Source organism: Enoplosus armatus, chromosome 8, assembly GCF_043641665.1.
Source record: "Enoplosus armatus isolate fEnoArm2 chromosome 8, fEnoArm2.hap1, whole genome shotgun sequence".
In the NCBI taxonomy this organism is placed as follows: Eukaryota; Metazoa; Chordata; class Actinopteri; order Centrarchiformes; family Enoplosidae; genus Enoplosus; species Enoplosus armatus.
Genome location: NC_092187.1, coordinates 22,259,756 through 22,277,761, shown reverse-complemented (window position 1 = coordinate 22,277,761; position 18,006 = coordinate 22,259,756). Strand labels below are relative to the sequence as shown.

The 18,006-nt window shown below is 41.3% G+C and overlaps 1 protein-coding gene across 1 annotated transcript in view; it reads left to right on the top strand.

Annotated features, from left to right (window-relative positions):
* Nucleotides 1-1,173: 1,173 nt before the first annotated feature.
* Nucleotides 1,174-18,006, top strand: part of syt6a (synaptotagmin VIa) — a 51,842-nt gene continuing 35,009 nt past the window's right edge. The window contains exon 1 of the mRNA XM_070910050.1: nucleotides 1,174-1,330. Within this exon, the coding sequence (XP_070766151.1) occupies nucleotides 1,174-1,330 (157 nt within the window). The remainder of the gene's footprint in view (nucleotides 1,331-18,006) is intronic.

Sequence of the window (18,006 nt, the reverse complement as noted above, 5' to 3'; positions counted from 1 at the left end):
GGTACCCTCGCCTGGGTTTTTTTTTCTTTTTTTGCCCATCTTCACAGCCTTGATTTGAAAATAAACACATGTGAATGTTCACTTATTCGAATGATCAGATATGAGAAATTAATTTGAATTGAATTCTCAGAGGTTCATGGGGAAAAAAATAGCACAGGGCTCAGCTACTAGAGATGTGTTTGCTTTCATTGGGCGTCATTAGCTACAGCGTCCCAACAGATACATTAAAACAATTTATCATCCCAATTCCCACTTATTTACATCTACAAACAGTTCAACACATCTGCAAAGTTAGACAATAAACACATATCAGCATTTCTAAGTGACCATTTGTTCACGTTGTATGCAGCCTCAGAAATTGGTCTCTCTCCCTCTCCCTGGTTCTGTCTTTCTCACACAGACACACAGTTAAACCCACATCATTACAGGTTGTAAACAGTCAGGGATCACAATCGGAGCGATGGGGGGATTGTCGGTGGGAGCGGTGAGACCTGGCAGTCACAGGTGGTTCAGCTCGGGGGAAAATTTATCACAGGAGACGCTCTGACCTGCAGGGAAAAGCCGTGTTAGTCCAACCTGAGAAAAACAAGCCCAGTGGTCGTTATGTTTTTTTAGTCTGTGCACACTCAAGAGAAGGAGGGGCGGTGGCGTTACAGTCAGATCAATGTGGACATGGAAACGGAGCGATGAAGAGATGGGAGGTGAACAAGGGTGGGGGGTTGTTAGACTCCGGCACTGGTTGGCGTTTTGAGTATTGCTCATGATTGTTGTGGTTCACTTGACTTGCTTCTTTAGCGTATATGTGATGCAGTAATTCTGCCCTTATATCACCTGGGGACAAGTGTGATTCATTAAGTCCTCACACTTTATTGCACACACACAAACACACACACACTTATGTCATAGAAGCACATACACCACGTTCATGCACTTAACAATCTTGGCCCTGCTTGCACACATCAACACACACACACACACACACAAACTGAAGCAAAAACAAACACACAAGCAAACATGCACATACACTCTGTGTGACTGTGGAAGAAGGAGAAGAATCAGCCGAGGACGGAGACAAGTTGCGTTTATCTTCTGCATGCTCGGCTGCTGCGTGTGTGTGTGGGTGTGTTAGTCCCCTTGGATGAGCACACAACGGCTGAGGATGCTACTGGGAGCATGAGTTCTGACCGAGAGGAGTATGACATGGTCTGTCAGAAAGCTGTGACCCTAATTGTTGACCTTTGCCTTCACAACAGCACACTGTTGGATCAGGACACCTGTCAGGATTACCTCTTCCTGTTGTCCAGCCAGAGCTCTGACCACAAAGAACAGGGTAAGGACTATAATTAACTCCTGATCTATATTGGGTGAAAGGAAGTAGGTTTCCTGATGTGCTTTGTGCCTCCATGCTCAGTTTTACCTCAGAAGAGAGCTAATTTTAAAGAGGTAGCTACACGCTTCTTCTTTTTTTTGACATTTAACATGTGGTTTTACTTCATATTCCTTTTGTTTACCACATGTACGGTCACAGATGGTTGCTCAGACCGAGCATCGACTGAGCCATTAATACATCCTTAATGAGTTTTTGTGACCCCGGGACAACAGGGAGCAATAGGTGTGTGAAACAAACTCACATTGACTCCCCAGTTTGCTCCAGAGAGCAGAGCTTCTATACCGTTAATAGATAAGCCTTAAGGCTGACTAATGCCAGCTGATGCTGTCCTGACCGCTCAGGCTTACAAAGACAAGAGATGAGGAACCTTTTCAGAAAATGTATGTTGCTATGCCTGTGTGAAAAACAAACGTGAACACATGAACATGAATCATGTTGTGTGTTTAATCCTCTCCGCAAAGTTACCCTGAATTGGATTTTTGACTTATTCATGAGGGATGATTTACACATCTGTTGCAGCCTTGTGCAGCTGTTGCTTTGGCACTTGTAGCGGGCTTCACCTCCTTTAAAGGAATAATAATCCCTCTCTTCAAATCTATTGTTAAAAAGGAGCCGCTCTACGATGGGCTCTGGCAGACTTTGTGTTTTTCTAGTCGTGAAAATGTGCCGTTCACTCCGGCAAATATTGGCTGAATTGTGGAGAGGCAGAGGAAACTCATAAATTGACACCGTACGAGATATGACCAAAGGGTGTGTGAAGAATTACAGCTTTATGGATTTAGAAAAACAGGCTTCCCTGAGCTCTCACAGTGTAAAGACGTTTAGATAGCTGATTTTAAACATGAAAATGTCTCAGCGTATAATTTGAAAATGCATCATTTCTATCTGGAAAACTGGATTTAGAATACCAATGCAGTAAGAATACCAGGGCATGTGATTTCAATCGTTTGCTAATCCATCTAATTTTATATTTCTCCTTCCAACCAATGAGTTTCTTGTAAGTCCATGAACACTGATTTCCGGTCCTCTGTTTGACAGAGAAACTGGGCTTTAGCTTTGTCAGCAGGTGCACAGGAAAGATGAAAATATCATTTGTGGCTGCTTTTTCAAGGATGGGTCCCCGTTCACAGAGTGCATGTCACACCAATCCTGACCAAATCCGCTGTCACCTCACATCATTCTCAGCGGAGGAATTGAACGTACATCACAGTGCCACTGGCATCCACTACTGAGCTGTGGGGACATTAAATGCCATTGCATGTTATGTAGCCATTGATGCAAATTATTTCTGCCACATGGAAGCTAAAGACAAGCTGCTTCCTATAATATTGGAGGATGTGTAGGTTGGGGGTTGTATGAAATGTCTCCTTGTATATATTTTCTTTTATAAAATGCATAGATCCCACAGTGGTTACGGCAAACGGCATTGTTTGACAAACAGATTTTCTACAGACCGAAATATGGCGTCAAATCACACTAACCAAAAGTTATATCATTAGCATACTGCTGTAATGCATTTCCATATCCATTTGTGATGATACATTGTTCTACCAAATCATATCCTTCTTGTTTGTTTTGATTTGTGGACGTATTTAGAAAGAGTTCGTAATACCGTCGAAGTCCTGACGTCACGTTTGTGTTCACCTCTGATCCACTAGCTTCTGTAACTCAATACAATCTCTCATTCAGCATTTCTTTCATCAGTCGTCATCGGAAATATGTTCCTGGGGTTTGTTATCTGTATTCTAACATAAATTGTGTTTCCCAAAGGCCACTGAAAACAGAAATATTCAATAAATGACAATATTAGATAAAATATAGCTATATAATTAGCTGTTGCTAAGCAGAGTGCTCAAACCACAGAACAGGACAGCTGTTTGTTACTCTGTGACTCATCCATACCTTACTTCCTGTTGGGATTTGTATCACTGGGTAACTTATAGAGTGCTGAGGTTACAGGACTACTTCTTGTTGTGTTTTGACAGCCTGGTCATTTGCCATCACCTCAACTGAACCAATGAGAGAGAGACAGATAATGCTAGCTGGAACCCCCTCTTTTGTATAATGCAGAGCGTTATACAAATAACATAAACTAACAAAAAATAATAAATTAGACTAAATTAGACTAACTGTGTCTGCAAACACACGACAAAGCGAATTTTACAGATATATGGAAAGACGCGAATTTGCCCAGGGCAGCACAGATTTATGCAACAATGCATCTGCACAAGTTGAAAGTGAAAAATGTGTGCGTATCCCCCGAGCCTTATGAATCTACTTCATAAATTATCTCTACATTTATGACACAACAATTCATGAAGCTCCGGAGTAAAAAGGAGAGACTGTAGGGAAACAAACCTTTCAGAGTGAAAGCTAGTTAGCTTAGCTTGCTAGCTTCCACTTTGTGTGTTAAATACAAAATTAACAGCACGGTGGATCCACCCAAATGTTTAATATTGAAACAGAGCGGACTGCTTAACAATGTGAGCTAAAACTAAAACTATTAGAAAAACAAACCAAAAAACAAACAGCCACAGTACCACTATAGTTCATATTCCAATTCCAATTTCGTTAAATTTTCTTAAAATTGCAAAGTGTGTTATTTGTTTACCACAACACATTCTCACAGTGTTTCTATTTGTACTGCTAAGACTCTTTCAGATTTCCTGTTAAATATTGGTCAATGGGGTGTTGCAGTGGGTGTTTGTACTATCAACAAATTGTTGCTCCGAAATATACAGCATGTGCTTTCTTTAAGTTTGTGACTTTCATTTTTCTTGGTTGGGAGATTGAGAATATAAACTGTTGTTGCTTTAATTTTCCCCATTTCCTCCTTTGTGACAGTGTGAAAGAGCACAATAGGTTCGCAAACGTACAGCTGTTTGAATATATCTGCAGCTATCAGGCTCGCAGCAGCAGAGTCATTTTACCAGAGCCAATCTGCCTCCAACCCGCTGTTGACTGAGTATACCCTCGGCAGTTTCAAATCGATTATGACAAAATAAGAACGACTAATTAGAAAGCCTGGGACTTTAATTCCCCGGCCCTGATGCGGCTGGGAGATAATAACCGATTGTCTTTATCGACCAATTTGTTGAATCTTGAGCCGGCTGATTGTATTCCAATCAAGGCTTGGCATGCCACCGCGCCGGACCCACCTGCTGTGCGTGTGAACGCCAACACAAGACTTTTTCAGCGAGATAAATGAGAGCTAAGGTCGTCGCCTCACACTCTGCAGAGCGAACATTTCCCACCGATCAACTGCCTGCCTTAGATATTGATATTCACTCCAGAGCGCTGATGCAGGTTACAAAACATACCCCTTAAAGCCTGTGTAGCTCCTGAATGGCGGGATGCACTTACATCCTCCTCCCTCCTCCAAACACACACACACACACAACGCTCACCCTCATTATGAATTCCACTTTCATTATCAGCTGCAGCTTCAGGTGTGTGGGCTTGAATTGACGAGGCTTATTTTTGATCATATTATTTCTCGCACGCCCATCTCATCTTGAGGTTTATTAAACAAGACCTTGGCTGGCAGAGGACATTAGCGTCAGCGGATCATTCATTTAGTTCCCACTGGTCTGCTGCTCTCTGTCCGTGGTATTTGCAGGGACGGATGGTGCATTGCAGGTTGAATCCAAAAACAGAAAAACAGGAACATCAAATTAACTGCACTGTGGAGATTAGAACCTCAGCCGAACCACTGTGCCTTTCAATAATTCATACCCACTGTCTACTGTCTCTGCATTTTATTGATACAACATTTCACTGTGGACCACAAAAGGACGCTGGAGACACGGTCTGCTCCTGTTGTGGAAGATAACGCGCGGAAAAGTGTCTGTCTCAGCTGTCGTAAAAAGACCAAACGCCAGTCCTCAAAGGCCCGGCGTCATTACTGCTGTGATCATTGGAATAATTGTACCTTTATTTTTTTTTTTTATAGCATTCACTCAAGCAAGGTGGGCAGGGACATAGATCCCAGATACAGCATTTTTAAGTTTTATGTAGTCGGGTCTATTAATCCGGCCTTTATCCTTCCTTTGCACCTTAACACGAGTGGGGAGATGTACGATTATCTAACGTGAGAGTGTGTTTAAAATTAAACCCACGAGGCACAGTAAGGTCAGTGAGCCAGTTCAGTGGAGGGGGGGGGGGGGGGCTTGAATACCAATCAGCTCTTCTGTGAGCAGTCTGTGATCAACATTACAAACGGGAACGCCTTCATCTCTCTGTCTCTGAAGCTCAATGGCAACTGGGACGTCCCCGAAGGTGCTAATTTTTAGTGATGTTATCTGCTCCCCAGCTGTGGAACTATATCATGAATGCGAATCCATCTCCATGAATAAATAATAAAAGCTCCTTCTTCCTGGACTCGGTAGCGCAGACGATGCCACACTCACTATGTTGTACCTTGTGTTTTCACAGGACAGTGCTCTCTGCGTGGTCCTCTCCTACAAAGTGCATCACTGCCATTAGTGACAAAAGTGTTAGGAGGATGAGTAATGCAGAAACCCGCTGTGTGTTGCCCAGGCCAGCGCACTGGGCAAGGCCTCTGCTGTGCTATTGAGCGGTAACATTGGTTTATTGATTAAAGAATCAGGCCCCAAGCGAGCAGAGCGGTGAGAGCCTCACAGGATGAGGAGGAACACAACAGAGCATGAGACATTTTTTTGCCTTCTGCCCCACTGGAGCATAACATTATACCACAATTTGGTACTGAAATACAACAAATGACCATTCACTAGGCCCCCACCCCCCAAATAGTGTCGCTGTGCTGTCGCATGTCCAGTTTTCTGTTCACGTACAGAACATATTATGATAATTTACAATGTCAGCGGGGGCGGAGGGATGAACAATGGGTCCTTGATTTCAGACAGAGGTGGACAAAAACTGGCTTCTCATTTTTAGCCAGCGTTCGTCAATTTTGCCGGCTTATTTGACAACTGTTGTTTTTTTGTTGTCATCATTTTTTGGGCCGCGAAGCTCTGAAAACCCACCATACACTACCTGCTCAGCACCAGACAGTACACAGAAAGAGCTAGCAACTAGCTGGTGGACATATAGTGGAGCTAAAGAGACAGATATTTCCCTCAGTGGTTGGTAGAGAGCAAAACTTGCATTTATTGGACTCACATTCACCAGGTGGCCAGAAACACGACTCCGTTGATAATGTTGCTCCATAACAGCTGGATGTGTAAATAAACAGCTGTTTGCTGACTTGTTTTGAAACATGAACTCTGTAAAAGGCTATTAAATATGCACTGATGCCAACATACATGACTGAGGCTAAAAAGTCAACATCCTCACCAGTTGATGATCCATGTAGAAAGACATGGAAATAAAGACACAAAGAGAGTAAACCAAATCCAATAAAGACTTTAGCCTAAACTCTGACGTATAGTAGCATCCAGGACCAGCTCCCGCACACTGGGAAAAGACTACACGGCGCATGTACACAGCCTGTAAACCCACAAAGTATAAAATACTGGAGGTAGTAAGCTAGTTAGCCGGACATGCTAACGTTTGCAGCTCACGTTAGAGCGCATCAGCTCCTTTATTACACTTTTGCTCATGTCCAAAGCTTTACAGGCCTGCCTTGCCTAGTTACGGTTGCTAGGCTATGATTTACGAATCGCTGCTCATGGGCGGTGTTTGCTGAAAGGTCAATTGCAGATTGCTGTGCTGTAATTTGGGATGGTCTAACTTTTGGAGAAGGAGACAAGAAAGTGGTCCTTAGTTTTTTGTTTTGCCTCATTTGACTCCCTCACGTCACTGACGTCAGGTTCTTCTCAGTCCCCTCTTTTCTAACGAAGCCCCCCTGCACCTCTTCCTGTCTCAGAGTCTCACTGGCTGGTTCGGTTCATGTTGCTGTTTTGTCATAATGGCTGTTGAGCTGTCTGTCACGGTGAAGGCTTCAGGCCTCTGGGGCCGACACTCCTGTCACGCTCGCAGGGTTGATGGCGTAGAAGCAGACGTGGAGCCTTTGCACTTCATCACGCAAATTAATGCGGAGTCTTACAGGGTAATATCACTAAATGGTGGAACACTAAAAGTATTGTATTGTTCCTGCAAAGATATAACTAACGCAAGCTTGGACCTGCAAGCTGGACATTGTTGAGTAACATTTCCGTTGTCTTACAGCCAGAGGAGCGTAGTGTTATGCAGTTGAGGGCTGCGACTAACGATTGCTTTCATTAATCTGACGAATATTTTCTCGATTAATCATTTCGTCTGTAAAATGACAAATGCCCAGTTTAATTTCCCAGAGCCAAATGTGATATATTCAAATTGCTTTTCTTATTCAAGCACATAACAGTCCAAAACCAAAGAAATATTCAGTTTACTATCATCAAAACATCAAATCTTCACATTTGAGAGGGTGGACCTAATAAATGTTTGGCATGTTTATCAAAATAGTTGCAGATTAATTTTCTGCCAACCGACAAACCAAATGATCGACTAATTGCTTCAGCGCTAATGTGATTTCTAATTTATAGGACAGAAAATTATATTATTATCCCAGGAGGTTTTTTGATTTATGGGTTAGGGCATTTTGCATTGCATTGTTCGTAGTTGTCTCTTCGGAAACCAAGATTGTGCTTGGCTTGTGTTAAATATATTCCATCACAATCGACGGGGTCAGGAGACCAGAGACAGTGGTGGAATGTACATTTACTTCAGTTGACATTTGTACTTATTTCCATTTTCTGCTGCTTTATACTTCGACTACACTTCATTCCAGAGGGACATATGGTACTGAGTACTCCACTACATTTATCTGACAGCTCCAGTTACTAGCAAACGGTAGTTGAATTAGCTTCAAAGTTATGGATCAGCTATTATAATCAAACAATATAACATACATAATAACACAGACAGGAAGCTTTGCTGCATGAGTATTCTTACTTTTGATTCTTTTAGTATATTTCTGCTGATAATACTTTTACTTTAGTAAAAATTTTAATGCAGGATTTTTTTATTCACTTATTTACTAATTAACATACAAGTTTTATTGGTCAGAGGTGAGAATATGTGTAAACTCCTAAAGTCCAGGGTCACACTCATAACTGGAGGCAGTGCTGGACCTGCACTCATTTTTGAAGGCAGCACCTCAATAGCGACACACTTATTGATCAATTTATTCTTTAAATTAAAAATGAATTCTAACACCTGCACAAGGTTGAGCGCAGATGTGTGAGGCCCCATCTACTTACCAGATATGATTTACTGTGTATATTTGTAATCCTGAAATTGGCACTGATTTGGTTTGAATACATTTAAAGCTGCATTAATTCACATTTTCATGTCAACAATGGATCAAATGACTGTGTGTACTACCTTCCACAGTACACACAGTCATTTGATTGGTCGCTGGTAGTGATGTATCCACAGAGAAATATCACCCGACTCCCAAAGCAGTTCTGCTCAGATCTACGGAGAGTTTTAGCGTCTTTAAGCTAATTGTTTTGGTTTTCCAGCTCGCAACTTTACTGTTTTGATTCACGGTTTCTGCTTCCAATAACCTTGTTTTTGGTCTCAGAAAGCAGCTGTTTTCAGCAAAAAAGCTCTGATAAAATCACTCTACGTTACAGCCCAGCACCAAGTGTTTCAGTTAGCAACTAGCCAGCAAACATAGTGGAGCATTTAGCAGCTAAAGAGAAAGATAGTGAGAATGATATTTCCTGTAAGGAGTTTAGTGAGCTAAAGGAAAAGTGAATATGGTACTTGGATTCATCAGACGGCCACATGACTGAATGAATGCTAATGTTACTCCGTATCTGCTGGGTGTGTAATTAGGTAATTGTTTGCTAAAACAACTTTATAGTAATAATATGTCAGTGTTGTGTTCACAGGTTCCTCCACTACCCCCAAGTGGCCAAAAAAAATCAATTAACACTGCTCTAAATCTCGGCTTAAATGTTTTACCTTTAATTATAACGCTGTAATTAGTCCAATTAATGTGATTTGCAAGGATGGGTGGGTAAATTCAATGTGCATTAACTGATCAAAGTTAAATTAGGCCTTTAGTTTCTTTGCTTCCAAGAGGCTATGCAGAGTATTTTTATTTCCAGAACACGCAGTCAAGGTGCACCATCAGAAATGGTTGTTCCATGTCTGCTCCTGGAGACGTGTAAATATGAAACTGCCTGCTGATACGTTCACCATGTCAAGTTCATGAGGTGACGATGTGTCAGTGCTCACAGCTGCAGTTTGTGGGGCTGTATTATGCTGAGAAGTGTTTCCATTTTGTCTGCTGTGGGCTTTTTCAACTGTACACTAATGTAAAGTAAATGTCAGGGCTCGTTGGTCAAAACAGTTGAAACTGTAAAGTATATTTGAATGAATGGATTATTTATTTCCCTGTAATACACATGCGATTCCATGGTGCATAATAATACTACATATTGCTGCAAACCTCAGACTGTACATGGTCTATGCAGAAGCACAATCGAAGAGAAACACAATAAACACTTTTTGTCGTAATGACCCTGAATTGTCACGATTCTCTTAACAATACAAGCGCCGGTTTCATGAAGCCTTTTCATTATGTCAGCCGCCTCCAACAAGAAGTAATCTTCTTTTGGTTTTACCCAACAACCTCTTTGTTGGATCAGGGTATAAAGGACATAATAAAAATGCATTTTCATTTTCTATTTAATTTAACTCACATGACAAAATCCGTGTGTGTGAAAATAACACACGTGTCGTGCTTGACCGTAAGAGGTCCCGTCAACAGAAGGGTGTGAGGTGTTTCGTCTGTTGCCTCTGGGCGAAGGATGTGAGGGTTTTTTTAACTCTACTAAAACTGTAAGTAACCACAGGCTATGGCAAGATAATGAGGAGGTGGTGTACTATATTAAAACTATTCACTAATTAGATAGAGACGTTGCACGCATGAAAGGCTAAATTAAATACAAATGCTAATGCTTAAGGGGCAAACCAAGGGTGTACTATGAACGCGACACTGCATTGTTTTACGCGATGATGCCAACAGTGTACTGAATCCTGCCGCCATGTGTTATGACAGTGATTGAAGATGTTTTTCTTCATTTATTTTAAGGTTCGGCCAAAGGGGAAGAGCACCAATTTATATATGTGTTGATAAAGTAGTTCATTATTCAATGTGTAGAATGTGTTTTTTAGGTTGTGGACAAAACTCTTTTTGTGTCTGCCTATAAATCCAGTGTTCGTGAGCTTGTAGAAAATGCGTTAGTCACAGTGCACCTAGAACATATGGTGCCTTAGGCCCTCCATCAGTTCCGACTGTATCATTCCCATTTCCTGGAATCTCTGCTGCTTCCTATATTTTGTGTTTTCACTTATACTGCCATTAACAATCCCCTGAGGAAACATGACCCACAAGAAGTACAATCAGGGAGATGGGGCAGGGTGGGGGGGGGGGCAAATTGAATAACAACCTCATGACAAAAGACTGGGAGGCAAACAAAAGTGTGTCTCCGTGTGTGAACTAAATTTGTGAGCATGTCAATGTGTGTTCGTGGGGTCATACAAATGGCAGAACACGAGGCTTTTGAACAACGGGGTGATCATGTTTCATTAAAACTATAGGTGGCGTTAGATTTTTGCACAGAACCGGAAAATAGAGGTGCAATTTGAGGTTTGTTGTGACATTTCATCCTCTGATTTTATTAGCAGGCACTGCCCCGCCTGAAACGATGTTACCTAAGCTGACAAGAATTGATGGAATGACCTTACAGCTTGTCCACCAGTGGAAAATTGCTCCACTGTTTCACCGTGAAACATTGGAGATGTGAAAAGGTAACCCTGTTGCATTTTTATCTCTAATATTACATCAGTGGAACAAAACCAGACTGTGGCACAGGAGATCAGAGGAGAAAAGAGGACAAATCTCCAAATCTTACAGAAAAAAGCTCCCTATATATGAATTTTTGACGTAGTGCCAGGCAATAAGTAGTTATAATCACCTCATACACACACACTCTGGGGACCATGTTCCATTATTCATCAACAGATGCATCCATTAAATTTGCATATTTCATTCATCTGTTTGATGCGGTAATAAATATCCAGATATAGATTGTGTTCCCTGAAAAAAAATTACTTGAAATTCACTCTATTCACCCTAACCCTATTCTGAGGCGGAGGGGGAATTTCTGCCAAGAAAACAATGTGACAAAGAAATGTTAGGAAATGCAAATAGCAGAAGTGGAACTTTTCTGAAACGTATAAATAATTGTAAGCAGGTGAGAGCCAAACTTGTGAGTTACATTTCAAGTTTCTGCTGGATGTATAGAAAGTAAGCTGGGATAAATCTTTAAAACAAGCAGAGATTAGGAGAAACTTTGTGTTAATCAGCCAGTTAAAGAGCAACTTTAGAGAGAGGTAGTAACACATTCTTTCGCAGGCAAATGAAAAGTAGAAATGATAAGCAATGAAACGCAACCCTTCCAAACTCAGCACAGTTGTGAAGTGGAAGGAGCTATTTTGGGCGCCCCAAAAGTCCAATTCATTTTCCCCATAGACAACGTTACGTGACTCACAGTTGGAGCACTTTTGCGTTTTGGATCGCCATGAAACTCTTCTGGTTGAATCACCAGTACAAAAGATGTTAGAAAACATTATATATGTCTTATATTCTTTGATAAAAAAAAGCTAAAGGTACAAGACTGTATATAAAACTTCCCGGGGGAGACGTTAACTACGACTCCCATGGTGCACTTTGGCAAGAATCATCCCATCGCTGTTTGAAATTCTGTCATATGCAGCGCTAAATGGCAGACGGGAGCTAAAGATTGTGCCATCAAGACAGTTTTTTGAATTTGCAGGATTTCTGGGTCGACTTTGGAGGAATTCTGCAGCTATGGCGACGCGTTTCGTTTGCGACGAAGCGTTGTGAATTCGCCACGACTGTGACTGGCTTCTTCTCCGTACCACAGCGGCCAAGTGTTTATAGCAGTCCGCCAAAATAACAGCCCAGTCCTGTGTTTCTATGTAAAGTAACACTGAGGATTGAGAAAACACAACTCTATATGCTCAGAGTTTTTATGCAACCTTTCCTGGTCTGGTGCGACCAGTAGCTTATGGTGGCTAATGCTAATCTTACTGAGTGTGTTCACTGCCTTGATAACTCTTCCATTCTTGTACTACTGTTACATTATATTTTAGCATTCAACCGTGTGATTCGGTACTAATTATAGAGAAAATAGAGGCCGTGTTCACCGGGTACACTTGTAATTAACTTCGGCTGAACATTAAACAAAAAGAATACAAACAGCCAATTCAGCATGTATGAAGACTGAAGTTCCCAATAATTAATGCATAATGAATAAAATAATGTTTACTTGGGTTAAATGGAGCAGTTCTTTCAGGGAAATACCAACTTCTTTAAAACAAACTAGAATAAGTGTAATAATAATAAGCTTTCACTATTCCCCCATAATTAAAACCACATTACAAAGTTATTTCCAGGAAACTTTCAATTATCAGGGATTCGTTGCAACATAACATAACAAACCTGTTAACTAAAGTGTTACAGATCAGCATTATACTGTAGACTTTTAATGGTTTACACGTCTAGTAAATAGCTGATCTGCACACTAGGTACATTATGATTTTAATATTAATCATTTTCACTTACACGACAATTAGGCATAACCGTGTGGCATTAACATTACAACAGGTGAAATATGTTGGGAGAGGGACAGGAATGAGCCACCCTAATTTACAAGCTATCAGTAATGACCCGGGGGTCACTTATGGAAATCTCTCTATGTAAATAAGTTTCACAGACGGTAATTCATCCCCTGGTAGATCATAGCCCCCTCTTTGACAAGCTAATCCCCAGCCAAGCGTGTAATTAAGAACAGAGTCGCGTGGGTATGCCGGGAATGCAATGCACGCGTGTGACATGACAGCGAAGCAGCGGTCTGTGCCATCAGTGTGGAAAATAATCACCTGTCACTGGCTGTCCCTGACCAAACAGTCACTAATGCATTCGATGAGCCAGGTTTGGACGAAGACAGAGAAGAGAAGCGAGTGATGAGCATCATTATCACATTTTTACCTCTGACAGAAACATGCTCAGGATGTTTCCCCTGCATAAGACTGCGACAAACCACGGATACGTCTTTCAAAATGTTACGCTAAGGCCTGGGGGGAATAGTCGAGGTTTGGAGCCTCGGGCATAAACCACCCTTTACAGTGTTGGATCCATTACATATCCATGTATTAGCATACCATAATCACTTCATTGCAGCAGAAATGGCACACACTCCTGAGGGTTTGTCACTGAGACTCTAGTCAGCAGTCCACTTACAGTCCTTCATTATAATATTATGATGACCAGCGTTTACCTTTCGACTGATGAAAGATGACACTGCAGCTATACTGAAAAGAATAGAAATAAGGTTATTTTTATTCAACGTGACATTTTGGTTCATTTCTTACATTTGCTTGTTTGATGTTTAAGCGTATAACAACTAAAATACATCCACTCTATGATTAAAGTGGCTATAATTGATATTTTCATAATAACAGCCTCAAATGCCAACGTGAAAGAGGTTGCTCTTAGTGACGAATCTGCAGAGAATTATCACCCTCAGCTCCCCTCAGCTTTACAGAGCTTTATAGGGAGTTTCAGCTCATTGTTCAGCCATCTGGCCACAACTTTACTGTTATGGTTAAATGAAAAAGCTCTAAAAACCCACTGTACACTACCTGCTTAGCACCAAACAGCAGATAGACACAGTTAGCTAACTAGCTGGTGAGTGTAGTGGAGCATTTAGCAGCTAAAGAGCCAAATGTTTCCTTCAGGAGTTGGTAGAGACCAAAAACAGAGTTAACATTTGACTTCAACAGGTGGCCAGAAACACGACTCCAAATGAATAATAATGTCGCTACATATCTGCTGGACGTGTAAATACTGTCTGCTAACAAGTTCGCCAAATCAATTTAAAAAGTGATGATACGTCAACTTTTTCTGCTGCCCCCAAGTGGCCAAATCAGTTACTTCTTCTCTTACATTACATTACAACTGTGGTTTTCTTGGCAAAATGTATGTATAAAAATCACAGCCTGTCCTTGTTGGTAAAAACAACTGTCCTGTGAGCAGTTTACTGACATACTATTAATAAAGTTTGAGTTCTGCTTTTTTAAAGCAGTGTTAACGCTTGGGGGCTGCGCAACACAAGTGTAAACAAAACACTGACATGTTATCACCTTATCACGTTTGTTAGGCAGTCGCACATATACACATCCAGCAGACACGGAGGAATATTAGCATTCATTTGTCGTGTTTCTGGTCTTCTGACAAATATATTCACTCTCCTTTTCACTCTGTGTGGCTCTTCACCAACTCCTGAGGGAACTACGTTCACCAGCTAGTTGCTAACGTTGTCTGTCCGCTGTTTGGTGTTGGGAAGGAAGTGTACAGTTGCTGAAAACAGCTGGAGAGGCGGTGGATGAGAGCGGAGAGCGTGAACCAAAGCAGTAAAGTTATAGGCTGTAAAACCACAACAATGAGCTGAAAGTCACCGCTTGAATTATGCGTGCATTAATTCGACTCGTTGTTAATATAAAAAATTAATGTTCAGCTTTAAATAGTTGCCTCTGAGTTCTTTTGCAGCCACGAGCCACATGGACTGCCCTCAGTGCCGCTTGAAGCAGGTTTTTATCTAAGTGGTTTGACAACGTTTTTCTTTTTCCTTCTGTTGTATTATATATCTGAAATGACTGAATCCTCTTTCAAGGATACTCTTCACGTAAACAAACTGTGGACCCACTTCACTCTAAAAACACCCACTGTGGTGAGTGGACTCTGCATACCAACAGGTTCTACATGCCAATGAGTCTCCAACATCCTATACAATCCAGGGTAGAATACATTCAATATGAAGGTGTTCTTATAGCCTCAGCGCCTGTGGCATTTGGCCAAGACCGAAGAGAGAAAATATGTCAGTGTTGGAGAGCTGCCCTGCATTCAGAGTGGGGCAGGTCAGTCTGAGAGAGGAAATGGAAACACCCTCCCTGGACTGCTCAAAACACTAGAAGGAGAAGGGCTGTAATATCCGGCCTCTGCCTGACTTGATCAGGAACTGATACGTCCCTCTGCGGCTCAGCAAAGAGCTTCTGAGCTCAAGGATAGTCTCTATCCTTGAGTTTTAAACTTAGCTGACCACTCCCTAAGACCGGTCCCCCCCGAGTATTTCTACACTGTGGTATAGGTTGAAAATGCTGTCTCCGGCTGATATTTTAATGTTCCCAGCTGATTTAAAACATAAACCCTGTAACAGAGTCCCATGAAGTCAGCACCCTAACCAGCTGATGATCCATGTGGAGGATATGGAAACAAGGAAATTGTTCTTGTATTGCAGTGTACTGTAGAACTGGTTAGTCCCAGTGTTGTAAGTATGATTAGGAAAAAATGTAAAACCAGACTCTTATTTGATTTCAACATAATTCAAACTCTTCAAACAGTACGTTTCATTTTTAACATTACAAAAGGAAAGGCTTCTTTCAGGAGAATAAACTTCCCCCAATCCAATAAAGACTACATGTGAACGAGGCTTTTTTGGTTTTGGAAAGGCTAAAATAAAATAAAAAAAGACACCACCGTCCCAACTCTCAATATTTGCCATGTAAAAGCTTCACAGGCCAGCAGTGGTTGCTATGACTGAACAATCGCTGTTCATTTAGTTATTTTTCATTACCCAATCACTTCCTTCAGCACGTACACACAGCGACAGCCTTTAGCAAGCTGGAACTGACATGATCAAACGAGTCCTGTAAGCAAGACTTTGTCTTTACCACACGTGTAAAAATAGATTAGTGTGAACAAACCTGAATAAGGTCACGAGCAGCGACACCGTCGCAGTCACAGAAATTGTCACGTAAAATCACAGAAATGTCATCTCTTAATGTATCTTTGTTTATAACTCTGCTATCAAGAAGCCTTGTAGTTGGAAACCATCACGAGAAGACCTAGAAATGCTAACACTTATTTATTTGCATGTTGTGCAGACTCATACGATGGTGTATTTTGACAAAGTTATAAATACAACAGAGTTGATGTGATACTCGAGAGAAAGAGAATAGAGCCTGAAGCCTTTTCTGTTCGTTCATTAAAGCAGCACGAGACGCCCTCCGTTCCCCGAACAAGCTCTCATGCCTGCAGCTCTTGAGTCCAGCCTCGCTTCCTTAAACCTTCTCCCCATCCTCTCCAAGTGAACTTCCAGTTCCAGATCTGCCTTGCTGATGCAGGGGAGGATTTCAGGGGGCTGTGTTAAATCTCCTCAGGCGAATACCTGAGTGGATTTTGATTTTGATTTTTATTCTCGAAGCATCAGTCCTTGAGGAACACAGTCCTCCAGCCTGAGCTCATTTCCCTTTGAACTCTACTTAGATTTTCTCGCTGGGCCACTGGCCATGAGCAGATCCAATGTGTTGTTGAGGCCTAAGAGGACAGGGAGGCTCCTGATGTATGGTTCATTAGAAAGATGAATTGTGCTGAATGCATCCCTGCTGAGGATTGACCCTGTTGGATTTTTCTTTGAAGTTATGTATGTATTCAGACCGTCGCTTTCTCCACATTCACTGACAGCAAGGGACCATGTCAACCATCCTAAAAGAGTTAAGTGTTTACCCAGATGTGCCATAAACCAATACATTTGAGATTTAAAGACAAGTAAACGCAGATAACCCTACAGTACAAAGAACTGCTCCTTCAAGTTCTGTCAAAATCTGACAAGCGGTGCTATATTTACGTCCAAATGAAGAAGAAAAAATCGAGCAGCACACCTGAAGTGCTCAATGATTTTTAAAAATAATTTTGTGGTAAAAAGCTCAGTTTTAGGAAGGTGTGGTGGGACAAATCAGAACGCTTCTTTCTCCTTCCCTTTAAAAGCACACTGTGTCATGGCACTCTGACATTTTCCACGATGAAGAGAACGATAAGGAGTGGATGAGCCACAAGAGCTTTCCCCACGAGGATATTTAGGCTACTGCATGTCCTTCTGCAAGAGGTAAGGAGCTGCGCTGAGTGAAAACCTGAAATTAAACCGGCATGGCAGCAGAAAACGGATCCTCTGTTCCTGAGAACCCACCCCCCACCAACATAAAATTTCAAAAAAGGGTGAGAAGTAGCCTACTTCTTTTGAAATACAATAAATAAAAAACAATAACAGCACAGAACAATTAACTGTACAATTAAACCAAATAGTTAATAAGTTAATACCTGCAGGAAGCAATTTGTCTACATTTCTGAATAGACTATCTCCTGTGGATATTGCAATGTATCAAAGGATTTTATATTTTTAGAAACACAATTCTTTCATTTTATTTCACTATCATGCATACATTTTTAATAGTCCAAGCAGCCGGGCTTTATAATAAATAAATAAAGATATAAACTTCTAAAACAACCCTTAAATTGTGTCGTCTTCGCCACAGAAATGAATTAAATGCACACAAATTCTTACACCCTTTAAATCAAGAGGAGCTTTGGCGACCCATGATGGGGGTCGGGACCCCCAGGTCAGGAACCACTGGCCTGCAGGTCGAAAAATAACATAAAAATGAAAGCCCATTTTGTGATTCTGTAAAATAAAGGATTTAAAACCAGATTTTAA